At 46.3% G+C, this 25,600-nt stretch overlaps 1 protein-coding gene and 1 long non-coding RNA gene across 2 annotated transcripts in view; one reads left to right on the forward strand and one right to left on the reverse strand.

The window, feature by feature from the left end:
* The window catches only part of LOC310835937 (U3 small nucleolar RNA-associated protein 14 homolog A-like), a 46,945-nt gene extending 24,894 nt beyond the window's left edge, over window positions 1-22,051 (reverse strand). The window contains exons 1-10 of the mRNA XM_083720893.1: window positions 21,756-22,051; window positions 20,806-20,879; window positions 19,213-19,277; window positions 15,558-15,700; window positions 13,591-13,746; window positions 10,957-11,076; window positions 10,392-10,486; window positions 9,100-9,223; window positions 8,523-8,600; window positions 7,070-7,367 (exon numbers count right to left, since the gene is read on the reverse strand). Of these exons, the coding sequence (XP_083577019.1) occupies window positions 7,070-7,367; window positions 8,523-8,600; window positions 9,100-9,223; window positions 10,392-10,486; window positions 10,957-11,076; window positions 13,591-13,746; window positions 15,558-15,700; window positions 19,213-19,277; window positions 20,806-20,879; window positions 21,756-21,827 (1,225 nt within the window). The 5' untranslated portion in view covers window positions 21,828-22,051. The remainder of the gene's footprint in view (window positions 1-7,069; window positions 7,368-8,522; window positions 8,601-9,099; window positions 9,224-10,391; window positions 10,487-10,956; window positions 11,077-13,590; window positions 13,747-15,557; window positions 15,701-19,212; window positions 19,278-20,805; window positions 20,880-21,755) is intronic.
* Window positions 1-25,600, forward strand: part of LOC310836019 — a 463,755-nt gene that overhangs the window by 197,971 nt on the left and 240,184 nt on the right. The gene's annotated exons all lie outside the window — the stretch shown is intronic.

The raw sequence follows: 25,600 nt of genomic DNA on the forward strand, positions 1-25,600 counted from the left end.
TTGGAATATTGGAGAACAGCTCGAGTCCTCAACCAGAGACAGATTCGATGGGCACAGGAGTTCTCCAAGTTCTTCTTTGAGATCAAGTACGTTCCAGGGGAAGAGAACGTGAGGGCAGACGCGCTTTCCCGGAAGCCGGAGTATACGGAAGGAGAAGGACCGCCGGAAGCTCGACACGTGTTCCCTGAGGAACGATGGGTTTGTGGGGGAGCGTTGGTTGGGAAACGAGAACTAACCGAGCTGATTCGCCAGGACAAATTCGCCCAAACCAGAATCAGGGAACTCAGGGGAACAGGGGGAGACCAGGGAGGCTTTGAGGAAAGGGAAGGACTGCTGTATTACAAGGGAGCAATGTATGTACCCAGGGAAGCCCTGCGGGAAAGGGTGCTCAAACAGCTTCACGACAACCCAACTGCGGGGCACTTTGGGCAACACAAAACTATGTTACTGGTTACTAGGCAGTTCTGGTGGCCAAGGGTGAGGGAAGATGTACGAGAGTATGTAAGGGGGTGTGACCGCTGCCAACGGGCCAAGGGGGAGAGGGCGGCCCCGGCAGGGTTACTGGAACCCTTACCCACACCGGGGAGACCATGGGAGGTTGTGTCGATTGATTTCATGACAGATTTACCCAAATCCAGAGGGAAGACAGCAGTCATGGTAGTAGTAGATCTGCTAACCAAAATGTGCCATTTTATAGCGTGTTCACATGCAGTAACGGCCGAGGAAACCGCCCGGTTGTTTGTGGATCACATCTTCAGGTTGCATGGAGCTCCGTCGAGGGTTATCTCCGACCGGGGGAAACAATTTACCTCAAGGTTCTGGAGGAGACTCATGAACTTATTGCAGGTGGAAGTGGGATTCTCGACGGCGCGACACCCGGAGACCAACGGGCAGGCAGAGAGGGCGAACAGCATTTTACAGCAATACCTACGCTGCTACGTCAACGAGAGACAGAACGATTGGGTAGAGAAGCTAGCACTAGCGGAGTTTGCGTATAACAACGCTGAACATGTGTCCACGGGGATGAGCCCGTTCATGGCTAATTATGGGTGTCACCCCAGGGCTTTTCCCGGGAGAGGGGAGGAAGGGTGGAGCGTGCCCGCCGCAGAGCAGTTCGTGGAAGAAATGGAAGCCCTGCACCAGCAGCTTAAGATGAACCTGGATAGGGCCAAGGAGGTATACAAGAGACAAGCAGACAAACGTCGCAGGGAAGGGGAGACCATTAGGGTGGGGGACCGGGTGTGGTTATCCACACAAGGCTTACCCTTCAAGGGCGGGTGTAAGAAACTGAGGCCAAGACGGCTGGGACCATTTGAGGTGACACACCTAGTTAACCCGGTGGCGTTCCGGCTCAAGTTGCCAGATAGCATGAAAATCCACCCGGTATTTCATAGGTCGCTGCTCTCACCGTACAGAGGGGAGCGGAGGGTCTGGGAGGCAGGAGGGGAAGGGCTCACACACCCGCTAATGGAAGAGAGGGAACGTAATGGAGATCCTGGATTCGCGCTGGCGAGGGCGGCAGGTGGAGTACCTAGTGGCTTGGGAGGGGGAACCCGAGTCAGAAAACACGTGGGTTCCTGCGGGGGAAATAGATGATGGATATCTGGTGGAAGAGTTCCACAACAGGTATCCGAGGAAGCCCAAACCCCTTGAGAGATTCTGGGAGGAGCAATTTGCCACCACCGATGAGGAGGAGGAGGATTTTGTGGGTTTTCCGGCTTCCCAGGAGGAAGGAGGAGAATCATCAGGAGAGGAGGAATCAGATTGGGAAGCCCCGCCCGTGAGAAATTGGAGCAGGTGGGAAGCGGGGTTTGAGTCCACGGACGACAACAGCAGCTCCTTTCGGGGGTTCCCGGCATCGTCGGCTGAAGAAGGGGACAAAGTCCCGTCACAGGGTCAGGCCGGGGGTGAAGGGGGTCCTGGGGAGGAGGTGGATGTCAGGGAACTGCCATCAGAGCGAGAAACGGAGGCAGGGCTACCCAGCGATGCCGGAGAGGGGACGAGCAGGGGGGAAGGATTTCAGCGTAACACCCATAGAGAAGAAAACCTGACAGATACAGAGTCAGAACGGTTTCAGAAAGAAACAGAGTTAAACGTGGTTAAAAAAGTAAAATACCTAGGGGTAAACATAACAGCTAAAAATCTGAGTTTATTCAAGGACAATTATGAGAAATGTTGGTCAGAAATTAAGAGAGACTTAGAAAGTTGGACAAGATTGAAACTTTCCTTGTTAGGCCGTATTGCTGCTATAAAGATGAATGTATTGCCAAAAATGCTGTTTTTGTTTCAAACATTACAGATTGTGGACAAAACAGAATGTTTCCGGAAGTGGCAGAGAGATATTTCCAAATTTGTCTGGCAGGGCAAAAAGCCCAGAATTAAGTTTAAGATACTAACTGACGCGAAAGAAAGAGGGGGCTTTGCCCTGCCAGACTTAAGGTTGTATTACGAATCAGCAGCTTTCTGCTGGTTAAAGGATTGGCTGCTTCTTGAAAACACTGATGTATTGGATTTGGAAGGTTTTAACAATGCTTTTGGTTGGCATGCATATTTATGGTATGACAAGGTTAAGATTCATAAGGCTTTCAAGAACCATATTGTCAGAAAAGCAGTATTTAATGTCTGGACAAAATACAAAGACTTATTGGAAAACAAAACTCCAAGGTGGCTTTCACCATTGGAAGCAAAGGCCCGAAAAAGACTCAATATGGAGGCCAAATGGCCGAAGTATTGGGAAATACTAGAGAAGGATGGAGATAATTGGAAAGTGCAGAGTTTGGAGAAAATGAAAGATAAAGTGCGAGATTGGTTACATTACGCTCAGATTAAAGAAGTTTTTAAACTTGACAAAAAGTTAGGATTCCAGGTGGAAAAATCGAAGTTGGAAATGGAATTGTTAGAGCCTAAGACTAAGGTACTTTCAAGAATGTATAACTTGCTGTTAAAATGGAATACACAAGATGAAATGGTAAAATCAGCTATGATAAAGTGGGCACAGGACATTGGGTATAATATCATGTTTGAGGACTGGGAAAGGTTGTGGACCAACGGGCTGAATTTCACTGCATGTAATGCTCTGAAAGAAAATGTTATGAAAATGATATATAGATGGTACATGACCCCAGTTAAACTTGCAAAAATATACCATTTGTCTGATAACAAATGTTGGAAATGTAAAGAAAATGAAGGAACATTCTTTCACCTCTGGTGGACCTGCCCTAGAGTGAAGGCTTTCTGGGAAATGATATATAACGAGCTGAAAAAGGTATTTAAGTATACCTTCACCAAGAAACCAGAGGCCTTCCTTCTGGGTATTGTCGGCCAGAAGGTGTTAAAGAAGGACCGAACATTTTTTATGTACGCAACAACAGCAGCAAGGATACTCGTCGCTAAGTATCGGAAAACCCAAGATTTACCCACGCTGGAAGAATGGCAGATGCAACTGATAGACTATATGGAACTGGCTGAAATGACTGGCAGAATCCGAGACCTGGGAGAGGAGACGGTAGAAGAAGACTGGAAGAAATATAAGATTTATCTACAAAAATATTGTAAATTGTATGAATGTTAAGCAGGATGCTAGATTATAAACAATTCGGCACCATTAAAACAGATGAGGTGAATTATGAGGTTAAGTTAAACTTAATTAGACAATGATTAGGCTAAACAAAATTTTTTCAAGATATAAAACAAATTCATTTAAAATGTGTGATGTAATATTGGAAAATTAGTTAGTAAGAATGTAAACAAGGTGATAAATTGCTGGATTAAATTTTTTATAACTGGGAACGCAGAAACGGGAGACGTGAGGAAGTCCAAAGATGACAAGAAAATGTGTTATGATATATATTATTGTGTTTTACTTATTTGTATTGTAATTAAAAACTCTTAATAAATATTTTTTTAAAAAAAGAAAAGAAACGGAGGCAGGGCTCCCGAGCGATGCCGGAGAGGGGACTAGCAGGGGGGAAGGATTTCAGCGTAACACCCATAGAGAAGAGAGGGAGATGGAGGAATTGGTGACAGGGCTCCAAGACCTTTCACCCGAAACTAGTGGAGAGAGCGCTGGGACGCCCCTGCCTTCCCCTTACTTGCGCAGACGCGTTCCGCGCAGGGAACATAGGAGGAGACTCGGGGTCAAACAGCTTTTATGCTGGAAGAGGTTCAAGAGACGCCCACTCTCTGATTCTGCAAGTGACTAACAGGTCACGGAGGGCGAGCTCTGACCCTAAGCATGGTTGGGCAAGCAAACTAACTAAACTGAAGGCAATTTACGCACAAGTAACCCCTCACAACCATTACAAATTTGGCCCTGACGCTCTAGCAGCATCGGAAACACCCATGCTGCTACAAGATTTAATCTCTGCAACAAAAACAAAAAACTCTACACTTGCACTATATAAAACCCTACTCAACAGGAAGAAATATGATTTAGAATATTATAGACAAAAATGGAGTGAAGAGTTAGGGGTACAGATAACAAATGATATATGGGAGTCAAGTATAAAATCAACAGAAATAGCCTCTATGGATTTAAGACTAAGACTTATTCAAAAGAAAATAATATTTAGAGTCTACTGGACTCCCGCAAAACTACACCAGAAGAAAATAACAAGTGCAGACAACTGCTGGAGATGTGGAAGTAAAAATTTGAACTTAGTACATATGATGATTAACTGCCCGATGATAAGATCATTTTGGTGTGAGTTGAGGATATTTATAGCAAGAGTAATAAAAAGAAATTGTTATTTAGTGAAATTAAATTTAATTCTAAATTGTATTCCGGAAATGTGGAGAAATACAAGGGGTCAAAAAAATGGGTGCACCGTGCTATATTAGAAGCGAAAAAACTTGTTTTGATGAATTGGAAGAGCCGGAAAAAGATTCCATTGAGCACATGGATTGAAAATATGGACAGACTAGCTAAATATGAACAAATTGCATGTCAAAGCAAATTAAAAATGGATAAATATGAAGAAATCTGGAAGGAATATTTAAGCGATAAGGCGGATAGTGGTGGGAAGTAGGGGGAGGAGAGAGAGGTGGGAAATATTGTTAAAAAGGTGTAGTCATAGGTATATCAGTGTATTCAAATCTGAATTGTCAAATTGTATTATTAGTGTTATTATGGTTTTTGTGTCTTTTGCGATTCTTGTTTGTATTGAAAAAATGATTAAATAAATTAAAAGTTAAATAAAAACATCCATGCTTAGATTAAAAAAAAAAAGACTGGAGAAATACCATCTAAAGAACAATGGCAAGAAAAATTGATGAACTATGCAGAACTGGCAAAATTAACGGACAAACTGCGTGAAAAGGACAATAGTGACTTTGGAAGAGAATGGGAACCCTTTACAACATACTTGCAGAAACAAAACAAAAAATGGACTCGTTGGCAGGATTTAAATAAACATTCACAACTTTATTTACAGAGAACAAGAAATAGAATTACAGTGGTTCCTCACAAGACGAAATTAATTCGTTCCGCAAGTTTTTTCTTCTTGCAAGTTTTTCGTCTTGCGAAGCACGGTTTCCCATAGGAATGCATTAAAAATCAATTAATGCGTTCCTATGGAGACCGCTTGCCAGGCTGGCGGTGCGGAGAAGGGCTTTTCTCCCCACCACAAGCCTTCAGGACAGGTACGGGAACAGAGGGGAAGGCGCGCAGCGCTTCTCCTCTGTTCCCGGGGCTTGCGGTGGGAGGAGGGTTTTTCCTCCCCACCGCCAACATTCAGAACAGCATTCTGAATGTTGGCGGTGGGAAGGAAAACCCTCCTCCCACCGCAAGTCTTCAGGACAGCCATCTGAAGCCTGGCGCGGGGAGAAGGTCTCTCCGCCCCACCGCCAGCCTTCGGAGGAGGCTTCCGAAGCCTGACGGGGGGAGAAGGGCTCTCCGCCCCATCGCCAGCCTTCGGAGGAGCCTTCCGAAGCCTGGCGCAGGGAGAAGGTCTCTCCGCCCCACCGCCAGCCTTCGGAGGAGCCTTCCGAAGCCTGGCGGGGGGAGAAGGGCTCTCCGCCCCATCGCCAGCCTTCGGAGGAGCCTTCCGAAGCCTGGCGCGGGGAGAAGGGCTCTCCGCCCCACCGCCAGCCTTCGGAGGAGGTCCGAGGACAGTGGGGAAGACGCGCTGCGTTTCCCCGCTGTCCCGGAGATTTCCCTATGGGCTTTCGTCTTGCAAAGGAAGCCCATAGGGAAATTCGTTTTGCGAAGCGCCTCCAAAACGGAAAACCCTTTCGTCTAGCGGGTTTTCCGTCTTGCGAGGCGTTCGTCTTGCGGGGCACCACTGTAGTTATAACAGAACACTATGTATAAACAGAATGTAACATTTGGTGTAACAAACCAGAAATAGAAGTTGGGAGAAGTCAACAGGGAGGGGGAAAACTAGAAAACGGATGTTAAATGATGATATGTGTTATGTATGCCAGTGTGGTTGCTCGAGAGCAAACAGGCAAGACTCCCACCGGTCTTTTCAAGGCTTTATTATCTGTGCAAAGCATTTACAGTGCAGAGCGTCCCAATTCCATGTCTGCTCAGTCCCTAGCAGAATCTGGGAGTGGACGGTCCTTAAACTTTCCCCAGCATAGCAGTCTTTTGACCCCCATCCTACGCCTCCCCTCCTGCGCATAAACTGACTGCGCAGAGAGGGCGTGAGCAGAGGGGGACCTGCCTCCCCCCCCCCCGCTTTGTTCATGCTCGGTGCTGTGTCTCTCCCTTGCATCCTCTGAGACCTGCACCCCTTCCCCACTGGAGGCGTGGCTTTCCTCCTCCGCGGAGGAAGTGCTGCTTCTCAAGATCTGATCTTCGGAGGCTCCCTGTAACTCAACTGCCCTTCCACCTCTCGCCTCTGAGCTGATGGCAGTTTCCTAACAATATTGAATAATTGTTATGAGCAATGAAAATTATTAATAATAATAATAATAATAATAATAATAATAATAATAAATATCCTGAATATACAGCCTATCATTTTCACTGGATGACCCTGCTCTTGTATTATACAAGGAATAAAAGCACCTTATCTGTTCATTTTCCCCACACCATGCATTGTTTTATGGCCCTGGCCCTGCTGACCTGCAACGAAGCCTTGCAGCAAAGTCTCCTCCTTGGTTGCAGGTGGCCCCTTCTCTTCGTCACTCTCTTCACTGTCTTCTGGTGCAGCTGGAAGGTCCTCCTTGGGCTCTGTGTGGGGCCATCCTAACATCCAGGGGTTGTCTGGATCCAGCCCAGCAGGCCTCTCATTGACAACACTTGGCACGAGATCCCCCTCTGCGTCAGTGTCGTTGCCACCTTCCTCACTATCAGATGTTGGGCGTACTTTCTGGGTCAGTTCTTTGTTGTGGGCCAGCTGCTCCTGCATGGCTTGCCTAGCCTAGAAAAGCAGGCAGGCAATAGCCTTTACTTGCAGACCTTAGGCTTACAAAATCTATTCTTTGCTTCTTCACTAGAACCACCCCAGGTCCATCCAACCCCCAAAGCCAGGTGCAAAGAGTAGAGCCTTTGAATAGGGTTGCCATACATCTGGAATTTCCTGGACATATCTGGAATACTGCAGTTGGAAGCCGTGTCCAGGTGGAAATCGGCAACATGTCCAGAAAAATCTGGACATACGGTAACTCATGTCAGCAGTGTCGTTTTTGCCTATTTTCCAAAAAATAGCTTTAAAAAGTCTGTCACACACATACACAGCTCAACAAAAAAACAACCGCCCAAAATCTCAACAACTTTTGTGTCCAGATTTTCACTTTTTGAAATATGACAACTCTACCTTTGAAGGTGTCGCCATATGCAAAATGGAGGCTTAGGGGGAGGAGACAGTTATCTGCTGCACCCCAAAAGCCAACATAGATACTGGGATGGTTTGCATAGACAAACCTGTTTCTGTATTATTTCAGATAAGAGCTTGAACAATCTGGTGCTGGAGGATTCTTTTTGACATAGCTGTTGTTAAACAATCAGAAGTCAGAAACGCTTGCTGATCTACTGCAAATTGTCCAACAATCTACCAGTAGATTGTAGATCTATCATTGGCCATCCCCTGACTTACAGTATCCCGTATTTTCAGCCACAAGACGACCAGCAAAGCATACACCCCTCTAATAACCCCCCAGGAAACAAGTAAAATGTTTAACAGCCCAACCTACAATAATTCACTACTATTTCCTCCCCCTCCCAAGTAAGAATTTTAAACAATACTCTCCAGAGAAAGTCAATTTCCCAGGAGAAAGGGTATGAATTGCAACTGGCCAGAAAATGATTTGCCATCTGTTTTTGGCTTTGGATGTAAATCCACCCAATGGCGGGAAGGCAAGCGGACAAAAGAAAGGTATTTTATCACCCACTTGCAAATGTTGTTAAAGGTGCTCTAAAAAGCACTTCTATGGGAATAGCCTGATATTTTCAGCCAACCCTTTTCTGGAAGCTACATTTCAGCTCGATCAAATCTCTCAAGCACCTGCCTTGGTTTAATTACATGTTAAGAGTGGGTTTTGGCTGATAAAGCCTCCTCCCTCCACACATCTCTTACCTCTAGGTTGTACTTTGCCATGAGGACTGTAGATTTGGCCCACTTGCCCTTGTTCTGGTGTTTCAGGCTCATCCTCTCCTGCACAGAGAAGTAAGGCAAAATGTCACTATGATGGAGTACAGTAAGAGATGGTTTTAGAAGCCTTTGGCAAGGAATATCTCTGCTCACTCAGAGATATATTTACAGTCTTTATTCACATAGTATTTACAAGGTACAGAACATGCTTCATGCGTCCGAGTCCTCGGTAGCAGATCCAGGAAGTGGGGGCTTTCGGCTCCTCTTCCAGCAGAGGAGCCTGGGAAGTCCCAAGTGCCACCTCTGTTCCCTACGCTTTAACCGCCTCCTGTCCTGTGCTGAAAGAATGGGCACCGCCTCTCCCTCTGTCCCTGAACTGGTAGAGTGGTGTTGCTGCTCTTCAACATCAGAGAGCATTCTCGCCGCTTGAGGCCTTCCCCCCTGCTTTTCCTCCTCTGCTTCTCCTGTGTCTTCTACACGCTCCTGTTTCTCCCCCTCCCTCAGTTCCGGGGTGTTCCCTGGCAGCCCCGTGACAGTACCACAGGAAGAGGGCTGCACCCACCTCAATACGCACTTTCTCAATTTTAGCTAGCTCTTCTAGAGCTGCCTCAGGGTTACTTTTCCGCAACATTTCGAATTCTTTCAGCACCTTGCGTTTCCTGATCTTCCTAAGCATTCTGTGATACCTTCAGGAAGAGGAAGATAGCAATGTCAGAGGTTTGAACAGCCAGGCCAGAGGGAAAGGACACGCAGCTAACTGACATCACTGAAATAGAGTTGTTTGCCCTGGCCATTGGCAATGCCTGTTGAGGCTGATGGGAATTGTAGTTCAGCAACATCTGGAGGGCCAGAGCCTGCAGCAGAGTCAGTGAAGTGGTTAGAGAAGGGACAAGAAAACTGTGACTCTAAATGTTGCTGCTCTCCCCTCAACTTCAGCCAGTACAACCAATGGCCAGGGATGATAGGGGTTGGAATCCAACAACTTATTGAGGACTACTAGTTCCCCACCCCTTGTTTGGAGTATCAGCCTAATGCCAGAAAGTCTCAGTTTCAAACCCCTGCTAGCTGTCTAGCTCAATAGGTTACCCTGACTGAGTCACTGTCTCTGCCTTACCCACCTCACAGGATAGATAAAATGGGCATGGGGACGTTGAGAGAGAGAGGGAGAGCAATGTACACCATCTTCTCGAGAGATCATTGGAAGAAAAGTGTAAAAAATAAACAGACAGAGCCCACACCTGTTATTTATTATTTAATTTTTTAAAAATTCCATTTATGTCTTGCCCTTCCCTCCCAAAGGAGCCCAGTGTAGCAAGTCGCAAGATGCCTAGTCCTTTCTGGACTGCAAGGAACTATGCAGGAACTGAACAGGGCTCATCCACAAAAGTGAGAAGAGGACTTTTTTCCACCTACCCTCATTTCTTTTCAGCAGCCAACTTAAAAGGGTGAAGGTGGGTTGGATGGCTGTTCACAAATTTTCTCCAACTTAAGTCAGCTGGTCAGCACTTACAGCAATGCCTGCTTTGGGCAAGGATCAGTTGAACTAAGGAGGGCAAGGATCAGTTGAACTAAGAAGTTCTTCAAGTGCAACCAATCCCTGCAAGCCTTGCTGTCGTGACCAATCATCTGATCAGCACTAACAGCAAGCCTTTATTGGAACAGGAACAACTGGGAGCATACTATGCAGCTTCCCAATTGTTCTTCCACAGCCATGTCTTTACCCAATGTAAAATTTAATATCAAGTATGGAGCAGGTAACTGTGCTTGTGGGGGGTTGGGGGAAAGTTTTGTGGTCGGCTATCAGAACTAATGGGACTGTAGGTTCCTAGCTGCTGCTCTACAACAATTGCTTACCTTTTGCTCTTGAACTTCCGCTGACGTTGTGCCTTAGCCTTGTAGTAGGACTGCAGGACTCGAGCCCTCTGGTGCTGCATACGTCGCAACTGTGCCTGAAATGCGCAAAAACGGAGAGAAGGGCTGACTGTAAAAGCTTACAGAGCAAGGCAGTGTGGGATCCAGGAGGGAGGGAGAGATGGAGAATGGGAAAGAAACTCATAATTGGCTAGAAAAACAAAAGCCTCTGAAGTAGAGTTTTAGAACTGGAAGGAGAGCAGTTGTTTTTAGGATTGCAGTTGGGGATGACGTCGGTTGGAGAAAAAATAGTTGTTGGCTGTGTCAGCAAGCCCGAGAGAAAAGTGGCAGTCTGTTAAACATAGCAAGCTGACCAGAGGGTGATGGCCAATTTCTGCAGGCATCCAAGACTATGGCCATGGGAGGGGCAAGAACCTTTTGGAGTGTTAATGCTTTGAACCCCTCCATCGTAGACTCAGGTTGTATATACAGTATGTGTAAATAAACCGTATACCCTAAAGACAAAAAAAAGAGAGAATGGGAAAGAAACAGCTAGATCTAGACTCACCTCCTCCAGACTCATGGCCTGCAGTGAGGACTTCTCCTGTGGCGTCAGGAGTGGGTCCTTCACTGGCTGCTTTCCTTTGTGTAGAATATTAAAGATTTCTTGCTCCAGGGGTGTTTGTGCCTTAGAGCGGGTGAGAAGAGGGAAGGATGGACACAGAGAGGTAAGTTTCAGCTTACTCTAAAGACTAGTCCAACAAGGTTGCAAAAGGTCACTAACAAAACAGGGGACCCCACCCCCCGACCTCACAACATTTTATTTGCCAGTCTGATTTTAGGTGAAGGGATGCTACCTCTCCTTCACAGACTATGCTTGTCATTGCTGCCTCTGGAGACTATCTGGAAACTTGAGGCAACATAGGAACTAACAAAGTTATGAGCATGTTACACAGGTGCTTTCCCATATTCACTGGCTCCAAGTTAGTTCCAAGGCTCGACTGGTTTTGACATTTCAAGCCCTTAATGGGTTAGGGCTGCAGTATCTGAAGGACTGCTTCATCTCACTGTGTACTCACAAGTGCCCTGAGATTATAATTGGAGGGCCTTTTCTGCAAAACCTATGCCAGCAAAGTTATGGTGAGAAGACCACCAGGTAAAAGGGCCTTCTCTGCAGTGGCCCCGATTTGCATGAGACCCTCCACAAGAGAGGATTGCTTGAACTCGAATGTTGTTTTAGAACCAGGCAAAGCCTTTAAAAGGGAGGAACACCCACCCAGGCATTCAAACTCTGTTTATTTTACCCCTGAAATGTTTTAGTTTGTCATTAGATGCTGTTGTTATGGTTTTAGCTTTTCTCTGTCCCTATGCATACTGTTGTAATACTACTTTTTAGAACTTATTTCCTATTTTATTGTTTCACTGCTTTTATCGTACCAAGAGAATGTTAGTTATTGGCTGAGCAAAAACCACAGCAGGCAGATAGCTAGATAGCTAAAATGTATTATTATTATTCATTTGTTACACTTATACTGCACCCCTACTGAAGAACAATTCATGAATAATTTCTACAGGACCCTCCTTTCAAGAGAGGGAGAATTCCACACCTTTCAGAGTCTTTAGTAAGGATAGGTTTTAGTTCCAATACAGACAGGAAGTTTTAAGAATGAGTGCTCTCCAAACATGTTGAGAGGGAGGGCTGCCTTGGCTGAAATGGCAAAGCTGTATAAAAGAACAGGCTCATGGAGACCAAATAGCATGATAGAGGCAGGAAGAGCAGTTAAAGCAACAGAGTGTGAATGGGCACAGAAACAGGGAAGTGGTTGGTTGCTACCTTTTCCTTTTCTGTTGCACTTTCCAGTTTTCAAAGTGCCACATCATCTTAAGTAAAATGTAAACACTTATAAAACTTTCAGAAGGGTAGTTTTCTTCCAGAAAAATGCACCTGTGGCTAAATTCTCTAGATTTTTCTTCAGCTGTCTTAGAGGTATGGATAAAGATCAGCTGGAACTGGATAACCCATATAAGATAGCGTTACCACATAATTGCCATATATTATTTCTAGCAACAACAACAACAAAACAAAATTCCAAAGCCTGTATCAATAAATTACAGTTATCAGACTTTTGTTGATTTTTTTCCTACTCAGTACCACTACTGGGCAAAATGTATTCTTAAACTTCAGGTTAAAGATATTGATGCAAATTTCTCAATGACTGCTGCTTATAAAACTTGCTCCCCAATTTATCTTGATTTGTCCACTGACTGCTTCAAGGGTTGTTCCAAATATATGGATAATGTGACTGTTCCCAAATATTGGCTCATCTTCTCTAGGTCCAAATTTAATTGCTTTAACTCCCTATTGGGGTTTTCTTACAATGAACAATTCTGCCCTCCGTGGGGATGGAGCGATAGAAATGCTAATAGGTATTATTTTTTTATTTTTTAAAGAGATGAGCAAAGCAGATTTATTCCTGTCTGACTAAAATATCCAGGAAGGTCTTTTGAGTGTTATTTAGCTTGCTTATTGGCTAATATGAATAAAACAATAACAGAAACAGTTCATAGATATTCATTTCCCACAACAAAACCTTCATGAAAATATTCTGACAGTTAAGTGTTGTTTGGGCTGTTTTTCTTTTCCCTGTTTCATATACACGTATGAACCATATTAAATTTTATGCTATAAGTTATATGGTTTTGGGGTTTTCTTTGTTTTTGAATGGGTCTGTAACTGCATAGTAACATTGGATTGCCTAACAACTTATATGGTATTAATCTGCACAATAAAACAGGTAAGTCTCTCTCTTTTTTTCTCTTTTTTTCAGATGAGGAACTGAGATAGAGAGGGTCACTTATATGCAGCCACTTGGTAAGTTCTGCTCAAATAGGAGATCAGAGCTAAGAAGTTGAATAGCTAAGTCAGAATTCCGTCTACCAGACCACAAGCTACAAAAGCCACAGTAGATTGGCACACCCACACACCTCCAGGTAGGGCTGGGAGAGAACTGTGCCTGAAACCCTGGAGAGCTGCTGGCAGTCAATGCAGAAAATATTAAGTTAGATGGGACACAGTAGAAGAGCAGCTTCCTACACTCCTAGGGGCATAGCTTGGCTTGAACATGAGGCAAGAGCACTGTGCAACAGCTGGGTCCAGCTCAATCCTAATTCTCACTTCTTGCTGAGGTCAACCAACACCCACCTGCCATCCATTTATCACTTCTTCAATGGCCGTGACATTCACACTCTCTTGTTGCAATGGGAAGACTAGCTGCTCAGCATGTCTGTTTTGCTGCACCACTGGATGCCACTTAGCCAGGGCTTGAGATGTCTGAGTGTAGGCAGCTTCCCTCACCACCTGCAGGAAGAGAGAGAGAGAGAGAGAGAGAGAGAGAGAGAGAGAGAGAGAGAGAGAGAGAGAGAAACATATACAGTGGTGCCCCGCAAGACGAACGCCTCGCAAGACGAAAAACCCGCTAGACGAAAGGGTTTTCCGTTTTGGAGGCGCTTCACAAAACGAATTTCCCTATGGGCTTGCTTCACAAGAAGAAAGCCCATAGGGAAATCTCCGGGGACCTCTTTTAAATGCTATCGGTGGGGAGCAAAGCCTTTCCCCCCCCCTCCGGCCTTCAGAAGAGGTCCAGGAAGGCCGGCGGGGGCCGAAAGGCTTTGCTCCCCACCGCCAGCATTTTAAAAGCAGTCCGGGATAGCAGGGAAGCGCTTCCTGCTATCCCGGATGGCTTTTGAAGGCAGGCGGGGGGGAGCAAAGACCTTTGACCCCCGCCCGCCTTCAGAAGAGGTCCAGGACCTCTTCCGAAGGCGGGCGGGGGGCAAAAGTCTTTGTCCCCCCTGCCTGCCTTCCCGGGGGCTTTTAAATCGCCCCGGGACTGTCCCGGGGTGATTTAAAAGCCCCCGGACGGCTTTTGAAGGCAGGCGGGGGGGAGCAAAGAGAGCGTTTCTCCGCTCTCCCGGGAAGGCAGGCGGGGGGGAAGCAAAGACTTTTGCCCCCCGCCGGCCTTCAGAAGAGGTCGGGGGACAGACTGTCCCCAGACCTGGTCTGAAGGTGGTTTCCATAGGAACGCATTAATTGATTTTTAATACATTCCTATGGGAAACCGTGCTTCGCAAGACGAAAAACTCGCAAGACGAAAAGACTTGCGGAACGAATTAATTTCGTCTTGCGAGGCACCACTGTATATGCATGCATGGATATGTATAAATATATATATGGTGGACCAGCTACAGCGACCTTTCCCAGAGGCATATTTTAGAGCACCCACTATAAAGATGCCCATAAGCCTCAGTATAAAATCTTTAGGAAGGAAGGCATTACTTCACCCAGGATATGATGCAATCCCATTGCTGGAATCTCAATACTTTAGAGACAGCTGGCAATGCAGCCAGGTATCAATTCTGCTCCATCTATTTGATTTGAAACCATTAACACAGCACACCCAAGTTAAATTCATGTCCATGAACCCCTCCTCTTCACAAGGCAGAAAAAAATACCTTGCTTTATCACACAAGACAAAAACATTTAGTTCTACATTCCACGTTCAACAGCATAGGACAATGGTGATGGCTTTTTCCTGTTTATGCTCCGTCTAGCATACTGCCTCTGAATTGTTCTGTTACAGCCGATAACCCCTGATGGACCTATTCCTCATTAATTTATAGGACGCTTTATTTATTTTTTAAAAAGGATAAGCCTAGGAGCAAACCTTGAGAAAATGAATTTGACAACAAAAAATAAGAGATGTACAGGTAACTCGCAACATACACACATTGAACCTGTGTGCACTCAGCTTCACGTGCTTGGCAAACAAATTTTGTAAAAATTTGAAAGAGGCAGGGTGCATCTGGGGAAAAAGGGCAATCCCACTCATCACTGTACCCAACGTGCTGTGACTATATGTGATTTTGGCTTTATGCTGTGACCGCGGAACGTAACCATGTAAGTTGAGAATCACCTGTACCACAGGAAAAGGTACATTTGCCAGTCTATCCTACTTGTGCCAACACACACACACACACACTTTTCCTCTGTTCTTCTCCTTTTGGTTTCTCCCTCCAGTGTCCTTTCCTTCACATTTCTACCTCCAATGCCAACATCTTCCTCCCTGCCACCACCCCAAGCACAGCTGCCCCCAAACAGTCCACTGAAATCACCCGCTCATTCTCCTCCTTGCTCAGTGGGAGCTGGATGGTTTTTTTGTGCTGGGCTTTCTTCAGCTGCTTTTGAATGGAACCCAGAGCTGGTGAGCTGGAAGCTGACTGCAACAGTTCTGAGAGGAGAACTTTTTCTCTAGCACCTGCAATGCACAACACATGGTAACACTGGATGATAGGCCAGATCTGGGTGCATTGTCTTTTTCTAAAAAACTTTTTATTTACAACATAACATAAACCCCCCCACCCCACCCCAGAAATACAATAAACATAACATAAAACAATACAAACAACCAAATAAAAGACTTCCTTTATCCTGTACTGTATCTGGCCTCCTTATTTACCGTATTTTTCGCTCCATAAGACGCACCTGACCATAAGGCGCACCTAGTTTTTAGAGGGGGAATGCAAGAAAAAAATTATTCTTTAAAGGGAGCGCTGAGCAGAGCCTGTATGCATCCCAGGCTCTGCTCAGCACTCCCTTTCATGAGCCGCATGGAGCGTGGCTCTTTAAAGGGGGCGCAGCTATCCCTGGCTTTTGTGGGAGGTGGGGGAAGTGACAGAGTGTGTGGCTCTGTCACTTCCCCCACCTCCCGCAAGAGCCGAGCGCTCTTTAAAGGGAGCACGGCTATCCCTGGCTTTTGCGGGAGGTGGGGGAAGGGACAGAGCTGCTAGCTCTGTCCCTTTCCCCACCTCCCGCAAAAGCTGCGGATAGCCGCTCAAAGCCTCCGCAGGGCAGCGGGATGAATGCTCCCCATGCCCTGCGGAGGCTTCACGCGAAGCTAGAACAGCTAGAGGGAGCGCTGCACACGATTTCTGTTCTCATCCTGAAGCAAAGTTCTTAACCCGAGGTACTATTTCTGGGTTAGCGGAGTCTGTAACCTGAAGCGTATGTAACCCGAGGTACCACTGTACATTTTAGCTATTTTGGTAAGTGTTAAGTACCATCTATAAAACATCTTGATTAGATTTTCCCTCAATACATCACAGGCTGTAAATTTCTAGTTCTTTCTCCATAATTCTCCCCATGCTGTTAAGTTAATGGTTTTCCCAATATCTAAAGCCCACTTGATCATTACCTCCTTGATCAGTCTTTGACCTCCCACTCCAATAATGTATCATACATTTTTGATATTACCTTAGTTTTGTAATAACACTTTTTCTAATAACGAAGGTTCGTTTGAGAAACTGTTTTTCTTACCTGTCCTGAACACTTCATGCAATTGATGGTATTGGATCCAACCCGTAAGGTGTTGTTTAATTTCCTCATAATCTTTAATTACCAATTTATTATCTTTTTCCTTAATCAGATCTTTATATGTTGCTCATTCTACTTCCATATTTTTCTTTTTTATTGCAATTGCTTCTAGAGGTGATGCCCACCATGGTGTTTTCGGTTCTAGGAGATCCTTATATTTTGTCCATGTTTTATATAATGATTTCCTAATGACATGGTTCATAAATCCCCTGTGTACTTTCCCTTTTTCATAAGCTAAATACGCATGCCAACCATAACGATTGTTAAATCCTTCTAGATCTAACAAATCACTATTTTTTAATACAATCCACTCTTTTAGCCAATTTAAACAGACAGCGTCATAATATAAATTTAGATCAGGTAGTGCCAGTCCACCTCTATGTTTTTTATCTATTAGAAACTTGTGTTTAATTCTTGGTTTTTAAACTGCCATATGAATTTGGATATCTCTTTTTGCCATAATCTAAGAGTTCCCATTCCTCCAATTATCAGTATCATTTGGAATAGATACATCATTTTCGGCAATACATTCATTTTAACCACCGATATTCTGTCAACAAGCGATAATCTTAACTTATTCCAGATTTCTAAATCTCTTTTGATTCCTTTCCAGGTTTTTATGTAATTATCTTTGAATAGATTACTATTATTATTGGTCAGCCAGATTCCTAAATACTTGGTCTTATTTACTATTGTTAATCCTAATATCTCCTGTAGTTCTTCCTTTTCTTGCTTGGTCATATTTTTTACTATCATGTTAGTTTTATTCTTGTTTAACTTAAAGCCGGCTACTTTCCAAAATTCTAATATTCTTTCAATTATCTGTATTATACTTTCTTTGGGGTTTTCAACAGTCAGAATCAGGTCATCCGCAAATGCTTTGATCTTATATTCCTTTTTCCCTAATGAGATACCTTTTATTTTATCATTTCTTATGACATTCATCAATAATTCCAGTACCATAATAAATAGAAGTGGTGACAAGGGGCAATCTTGTCTTGTCCCCCTCTCTATACAAAATTCTTCTGTCATTTCATTATTAAGAATAAGTTTGGCTGCTTGTTTCCTATATATTGCCTCTATAGCTTTAATATAATCTTCCCCCAGTTTCATTTCCTTTATGACCCTTTTCATGAACTCCCACGACACCTGGTCAAATGTCTTTTCCGCATCTATTGATATTAAAGCAGCCTTTTTGTCTTATATTTCTTCTAGGTATTCTAGTAAATCTATTACATTCCTCATGCTGCTGTGTATGTATCTACCTGGCAGAAAGCCAGCTTGATCTTTGTGTATACTTTCATTTAATAATTTTTTCAATCTGTTGGCTAGAATGTCAGCAAATATTTTGTAATCACTGTTCAGCAGTGATATGGGCCTATAGTTTTTAATTAGCGTCAGGTCTTGTCCTTGTTTTGGTATCAACATCGTCTTGTCCAGTATCATCACTCTGATTAGCAGCAGCTTTTCAGAGTCTCAGAGACCTACCCCATCACCTGATTTGTGACCATTTAACCGGGAGGTACCAAACCAGGGACTTTCTTCTGCATGCAAAGCATATGTTCTATAGCAGGGGTCAGCAAACTTTTTCAGCAGGGGGCCGGTCCACTGTCCCTCAGACCTTGTGGGGGACCAGACTATATTTTTTGGGGGGCGGCGGGAATGAATTCCTATGCCCCACAAATAACCCAGAGATGCCTTTTAAATAAAAGGACCCATTCTACTCATGTAAAAACACCAGGCACGCCCCACAAATAACCCAGAGATGCATTTTAAATAAAAGGACACATTCTACTCATGTAAAAACATGCTGATTCCTGGATTTAGAAGGTGATTGGGCCAGATCCAGCCCCCGGGCCTTAGTTTGCCTACCCATGTTCTATAGCAAGTGTGGAGAACCTCTCGCATCTTCAGATGTTGCTGAACTACAACTCCCATCAGCCCCGCGAGCATGGTCAATAGCTAGTGTGGTGTAGTGGTTAAGAGCGGTAGTCTCGTAATCTGGGGAGCCAGGTTCGTGTCTCTGCTCCTCCACATGCAGCTGCTGGGTGACCTTGGGCTAGTCACACTTCTTGGAAGTCTCTCAGCCCCACTCACCTCACAGAGTGTTTGTTGTGGGGGAGGAAGAGAAAGGAGAATGTTAGCCACTTTGAGATTCCTTCAGGTAGTGATAAAGCGGGATATCAAATGCAAACTCTTCTTCTAGGGATCATGGGAGTTGTTGTCCAGTAACATCTAGAAGGCCAAACTTGTAAAGCCATGCCTCTCTGCTAGAGATTGAGAAATGGTACAGGGATCTGGTCACATGCTCCCTCTTAGCCATGACCCATCGGTAACAAAGGATTCATCTGTGCCAGCGATTGCTATGCTGCGAGCGCTTGAGGGGAAAGCTCTCACCTCCACCACAAAGATCAAATTCCAATATCTGTCGGCTCGCCTCAGTGCGTTCAACTGCCCTCCATCTGCAAAAAAAAAAAAAAAAAAAAAGGACATTGACCTAATTAGGAATGGAAAATCAAGCTAATCATTCTTTGTCTCCATGACCAGGGCCATAAAACAGTCTGTGTTTTGGAAGACCGCTCCCTCTCCAGCCAATTCCATCGGTCATTAAACCGCTTCTTAAAAAAAATCTTTAGACCCGGCCGACATGGCCAACTATCGCCCAGTCTCAAATCTTCCATTCTTGGGCAAAAGGTGATTGAGCGGGTGGTTGCTGAACAACTCCAAGCACGCCTGGAGGATGCGGACCATTTGGATCCCTTCCAATCAGGATTCAGGCCTCACCATAGGACTGAAACTGCCTTGGTCGTGCTGGTTGATGATCTCCGGCGGGCTAGGAACAAAGATGAGAGCTGTTTCCTAGTTCTGCAGGATCTCTCAGCGGCCTTTGACACCATCGACCATAACATCCTTCTGGACTGTCTAGAGAGGCTGGGAGCTGGGGGCACTGTTATACGGTGGTTCCGCTCCTTTCTCCTGGGCCGTGTCCAGAAAGTGGTGTTGGGGGTGAGTGTTCAGACCCCTGGGCTCTCACTTGTGGGGTACCTCAGGGTTCTGTCCTCTCCCCCATGCTTTTTAATATCTATATGAAGCCGCTGGGAAAGATCATCAGGGGGTTTGAGCTGGGTATTCATCAGTATGCAGATGACACCCAGCTCTACCTCTCTTTTAAATCAGAACCAGTGAAGGCGGTGAAGGTCCTATGTGAGTGCCTGGAGGCGGTTAGAGGATGGATGGCGGCTAACAGATTGAAGTTGAATCCTGACAAGACAGAAATACTGTTTTGGGGGGACAGGGGGCGGGCAGGTGTGGGGGATTCCCTGGTCCTGAATGGGGTAATTGTGCCCCTGAAGGACCAGGTGCGCAGCCTGGGAGTAATTTTGGACTCACAGCTGTCCATGGAGGCGCAGGTTAATTCTGTGTCCAGGGCGGCTGTCTACCCTACCTGCCTGCAGACTGTCTTGCCAGAGTGGTGCATGCTCTAGTTATCTCCCGCTTGGACTATTGCAATGCTCTCTACGTGGGGCTACCTTTGAAGATGACCTGGAAACTGCAATTAATCCAGAATGCGGCAGCTAGACTGGTGACTGGAAGTGGCCACCGGGACCACATAACACCGGTCCTGAGAGGTCTGCATTGGCTCCCAGTACGTTTCCGAGCACAATTCAAAGTGTTGGTGCTGACCTTTAAAGCCCTAAACGGCCTCGGTCCTGTATACCTTCACCCCCATCATTCAGCCCGGACACTGAGATCCAGCGCCGAGGGCCTTCTGGCAGTTCCCTCATTGCGAGAAGTGAGGTTACAGGGAACCAGACAGAGGGCCTTTTTGGTAGTGGTGCCCACCCTGTGGAACGCCCTCCCTTCAGATGTGAAGGAAATAAGCAGTTATCCTATCTTTAAAAGACATCAGAAGGCAGCCCTGTTTAGGGAAGTTTGTAATACTTAATGCTGTATTGTTTTTAACACTCGATTGGGAGCCTTCCTTCATACCGCTTCGCTCCAGCCAAGGCAGTGAGTGAATCCACAAGCTGATGGTGCTTCTTTGTTGCTTCTTCATTGTCTGCCTGGGGAACAAAAGGTTACCAATGAATAAGGGCCAAGGACCATCTCACAGAGGGCTGAACCCAGACTCATCCTTGCAACAAGATGAATAATAACTTCAAAGGGTACCACTGAGCATACCTAGCCTCTAGCATGGCAGTGCTAACCTGTGATGAGATGCAGCTGCCAGCTAATCAGACTGACCTGCTCACTGGACTTACTGCCTTATAGCCAGGGCTTTTTTCCCCAGTTGGAACTTGCCGGAACTAAGTTCCTGCACCTCTCAGGTGGCTGCCATTGCCATTACAAGGGAGGAGTTCATGGTGAGTTCCAGCACATCTTTTAATAGAAAAAAGCACTGCTTATAGCTTTGAAGAGTGGCAGTAAGGAAAAACGCAAAAAGAAAAGGACAAGGGGAGACACAGATGTCGGGATCAAAACTCAGGATTAGGAGTAGAATTTTCAAAAGCCATTCAAGCCTTTGTAAGGAGGCATCAATCCAGTTCTGCTGTTTAATCTCGCAGAACTTCAATATATTTATTCCTTATTGCATGAGCGTAGCCAGAATTTTTGCGGGGGGTGGGTCAGGACGTAGTTGGGGAGCAGGACTTTTGTTGGGGGGGGCAGAACCGGCGTGATTGTCCCCCTTCACCCTCGGCTACACCTATAGCATGCTGTCCTGGGCATCGTTCACGGGGCAAAGAAATCCTTAAAGCCAATTGCATTAAAGCGTCTCAACAGGAATACCGCAGCACCCCGAGAAGGGAACAAAGGTAGCCCCCCGAGCTTACAGAGCACTTCCTCCACGCGCGGATGGCTCTAAACCATCCCCTCCCACACACATGGGATCACACAGAGTACAGCTTTGGAAATAAATACGGTTGGGCTTCAAAGTTCACCTCCTTCTCCTCCTCGTCCTCACTCATGACCAGCTCGTTCCTCAAGGGATGTTCCTCTTCTGCAGCCGCCATGGGGGGAGCTCAGACACCCCAATAATCCCCTTCCCCTTTTCTTCAGTCCAGGAAGGGAGGTTGACCACGTGGATGGCCAAGCCCCGGCAGAGAGCAAATAGCACCCTGCGCACCGTCAAACACAGCAGCACTTCCGGCTGTGAACCTAAATTTTTGCAGTACTTCCCATCTCTCCCCCACTGGTGAGGCCACAGGGGCCGCTATTGTGCTGCTGTTGGAGGGCAAAGACATGTCGCACGTGACACGCCCTTATTTAAATATGCCAATTAATTATTCAAAATACATGCAAATACGTGCAACGAAACCCGTACCTTGCAATCTAAAAGGGAAGCGAGCAAGAAGGGTACAAAGGCTTATTCCCGGAGGCTACTGGCTATTTTAATAAGGGGGCGTAACCAGCTCATGACCACGCCTCATTTGGAATCTGGACAAGACCAGAGGGTGGGGCTTAGCAAGGGCCAATGACGTGCCGGAAACAGCAACCACGTGAATGCCCGCCTTTGATCCATTGACGCAAAAAAACTCTGGTCGGCTCCTGCCCTTCATCCCTGCTCATCAGGCCGTTCCGCCCCCCTCGTGGCTTGGTTTTTTGAATGACGTGCGGTTCGGCCAGTGAAAATGCGGAACCAGGGATAGCAGGCGGTACTTGAGAACGAGATGCCCAACGGAAAGCCTAGTTCCTCTCCTCAGCAGGCGGGGGAACCTCCTCCCCTTTTTTACTACGATCCTGAAGTAAACAAGCTGCCGCCCCGCTGCTGGTATGCCGCTTTCTTGGTCTTAGGAAGCGGCCTCTGAGCCAAGCGTACCAGTGCTTGTCCCCCACTCAGGATCCTAATGAACTGTCACCGGAAATCGCCCCCCCTTCATTTACACGTGTACCGCATAAGCACACACACACCTACACGCATCTCCCCTCTCTGACCTGAGAGATGTCCCTCTAGAGCAGTGTTTCCCAACCTTGTGCCTCCAGCTGTTTTTGGACTACAATTCCCATCATCCCTTGCCACTGGTCTTGCTAGTCAGGGATGATGGGAGTTGTAGTTCAAAAACAGCTGGAGGCACAAGGTTGGGAAACACTGCTCTAGAGCAGTGTTTCCCAACCTTGGGCCTCCAGATGTTTTTGGCCTACAACTCCCATCATCCCTAGCTAGCAAGACCAGTGGTCAGGGATGATGGGAATTGTAGTTCAAAAACAGCTGGAGGCCCAAGGTTGGGAAACACTGCTCTAGAGGGTCATCTCTTAAAAGCCTTCCGTAAATAAGGAAGCGCTAGACAGACAGCCGTCCGCCATAAGCGCTCCGCTTCGCCCCATTTTACTGTGAATAGACCGGGCGCCTGAACTCTAGGTCAACCAGCGGCCGCATCAACCAATCACCATTGCCGAACAGCGCCCCTGGTGGCGGCTGCGCTGGTACTGCAGCCGGCATTCACTGCGTCCCTGTTTGACAGCTCACTGATACAACTTTCCGAGTTCAGTCAACCATGACTGATCCAATCAAGACCTTGTTACATTGTTTCCTGAACTTGGAGCCGGTTTAAACTTCAAAGTCTTTCACCGTTTTATATTTACTAAAAATCAGCCGTACGTCGGATTTCCATCGGACCACTTTTATTCCACTACACGTAACAAGGACTATCAAAGGGGGGTGACTTGGGACTGAGTGGCCATAATCCCTTGACCGAGCAGTCACGTACTCTGCGACCTTTTCCCCCTGACAGGACAACCTTGATAGCCCTCGTGATGGGCTCAGACACAGGGCTATCGGGGATACAATAACTTGCATATCTCAGTGTATTCCGCACGGACTCTCACAAAGGACAGTAACCGGATTCCCCTCAGGGGGCAGGAAACTTCGCCCTTCTCCTTTGTTTTTCAGGGTGACTCATGATGGGAGGGGAGAGGAAGCTCTGGCCAGGTGTCAGGACACTCGGATTACCTGCGAAGCCCCTCCTCGACTCCTCCTAATTCTAATGTAATCATGATGTAAATATGATGTAATTCTGGGGGTGTAGTTTGGGGGATTAGCAACTAATAAAAGTTAGGGTCATCCTTTGTTCGGGGCTTCCATCTTGTTTCACCTCGTGGACGGTGGGAGCCCTGTCGCGACAGTCTTTTTTCCTAAATAAAGACCAAGCCTCCTGGCTGCTGTTTTGCTCTGACTTGCCCTGGTCGGTGTCTTGTTTGTCCAAGAGAGCCCTCGGATTTCTCCCGTAACAGTTTTTGGCGACCGTGCTCAGGGACACTTGGTTCTCCTGCAGAGGTGAGAGGGGAGATAGAGGGGATCGGGCGCCACTGGGCAACCTTAGCCCAGGGATCCTTTTTTCCTCTCCCTGCCTCCTCTTTGCGGGCGGTAATCAACCGTCACCAGAAGCCCGACCAGGGAGAGCAAAGGCGAGGTAAAAGCCGGCTAAAAGAAAAGGATCCCGGGATCTGCGGGGGACATCTTCGAACGTGAGTATGGTTTGAAGTAAAACACATTGGGAGGCGGGTGGAGAAGCAGCGTCCTCACGACAGCCAGACTTTCCTTCTTTCATTTCTGACGTTCCCTCTCGGGGTCGGCCAGGAACGTCTTACCTCTATTCTTTTCTCCCCCGATTCTCCCCTTTCGGAAAGTGGCCAGGGAGGTCGCGGAACTTTACTGTCTGACGTTCCCTCTCGGGGTCGTCCAGGAACGTCAAATCCTTTCCCTTCTCTCCCCCCAATTTCTTACGCGGGACACGACCGGGGAAATTGTGGTACTTTTACTGTTTTCCGACGTTCCCTCTCGGGGTCGTCCAGGAACGTCTTAATCTCTCTATCCCTTTTCTCCCCCGTTTTCCGTCTTGGCATTAAGTCCGGGAAAGCGTGGCTCTTTACTGTTTTCTCTGACGTCCCTCTTTCGGAGTCGTCCAGAGGGGTCCATCCAAGCCTTTTCTCTCTCTCTCACTCTCTCCTTTCTTGTCTAAAATGCAAACGAAGCCGCCCCTCCTGCCTGGCGACCTTTGTTAGGGATGACCCGGGTACGTGAGAACGCAAGGTCGTTTGTTTCCTTTCCAAACTATCGTTTTCTCGGACCTTGATCTGGCATTGCACTGCGCAAGCGTCCAGTAGGGGTTCTGAATTTAGTCTCAAAGACTAGGTAGGAGGCTGTCGTGGAGGGTAGAAGGGGTGGCTCACAAATTGGGACCCCACACTAGGACCAGTTGTGTAAGTAGTACTGCAGTGGAAATTTAGGAGTTGTGTTTATAAATCGGGTAGAGAGAAGGACCCGTGAGTTCAAGGCTGATGTTTTAAAGTATAGATGATAAGTTAGTTACAGTTAATGGTAGAGAGGATTAAAATCAATAGGAATAAGCTGAGGTACCTAAATGACTGAAAAAATACTATTTTTTTTCTCTATTTCCCTTTTCGTGTGTGTGTGCGTGTGTCCCCTTGTCTGTCTATTTTCCCTTCGTAGTATACATCGCTAGCGAACCCCATTTCCGTAGAACAGAGTAATGGGAGCCAACGTTTCTCAACACTCTGACTGGACTCCTCCTAGCGATAAGGCTTCTATGAAGCCTTTTCGCTCCGGGAAGGACTCCGATACCCCTCTGCAATTTGTCCTTCTCAACTGGAAGGAACTGAGAGGGAGAAAGGGACTCTCAAAGTCCAAACTGAGGGATCTCTGTAACATCTCGTGGGTCGCTTTTACCCACCACCTGGAACCATCCTCTCAATGGCCGCCTCATGGTTCCTTTAATCTCATAAAAATGCAAGCACTTAAGTCTTATTTGGCTGACGAGAAACCCCA

This window comes from Podarcis gaigeae (genome assembly GCF_964106915.1).
Source record: "Podarcis gaigeae genome assembly, chromosome: W".
In the NCBI taxonomy this organism is placed as follows: domain Eukaryota; kingdom Metazoa; phylum Chordata; class Lepidosauria; order Squamata; family Lacertidae; genus Podarcis; species Podarcis gaigeae.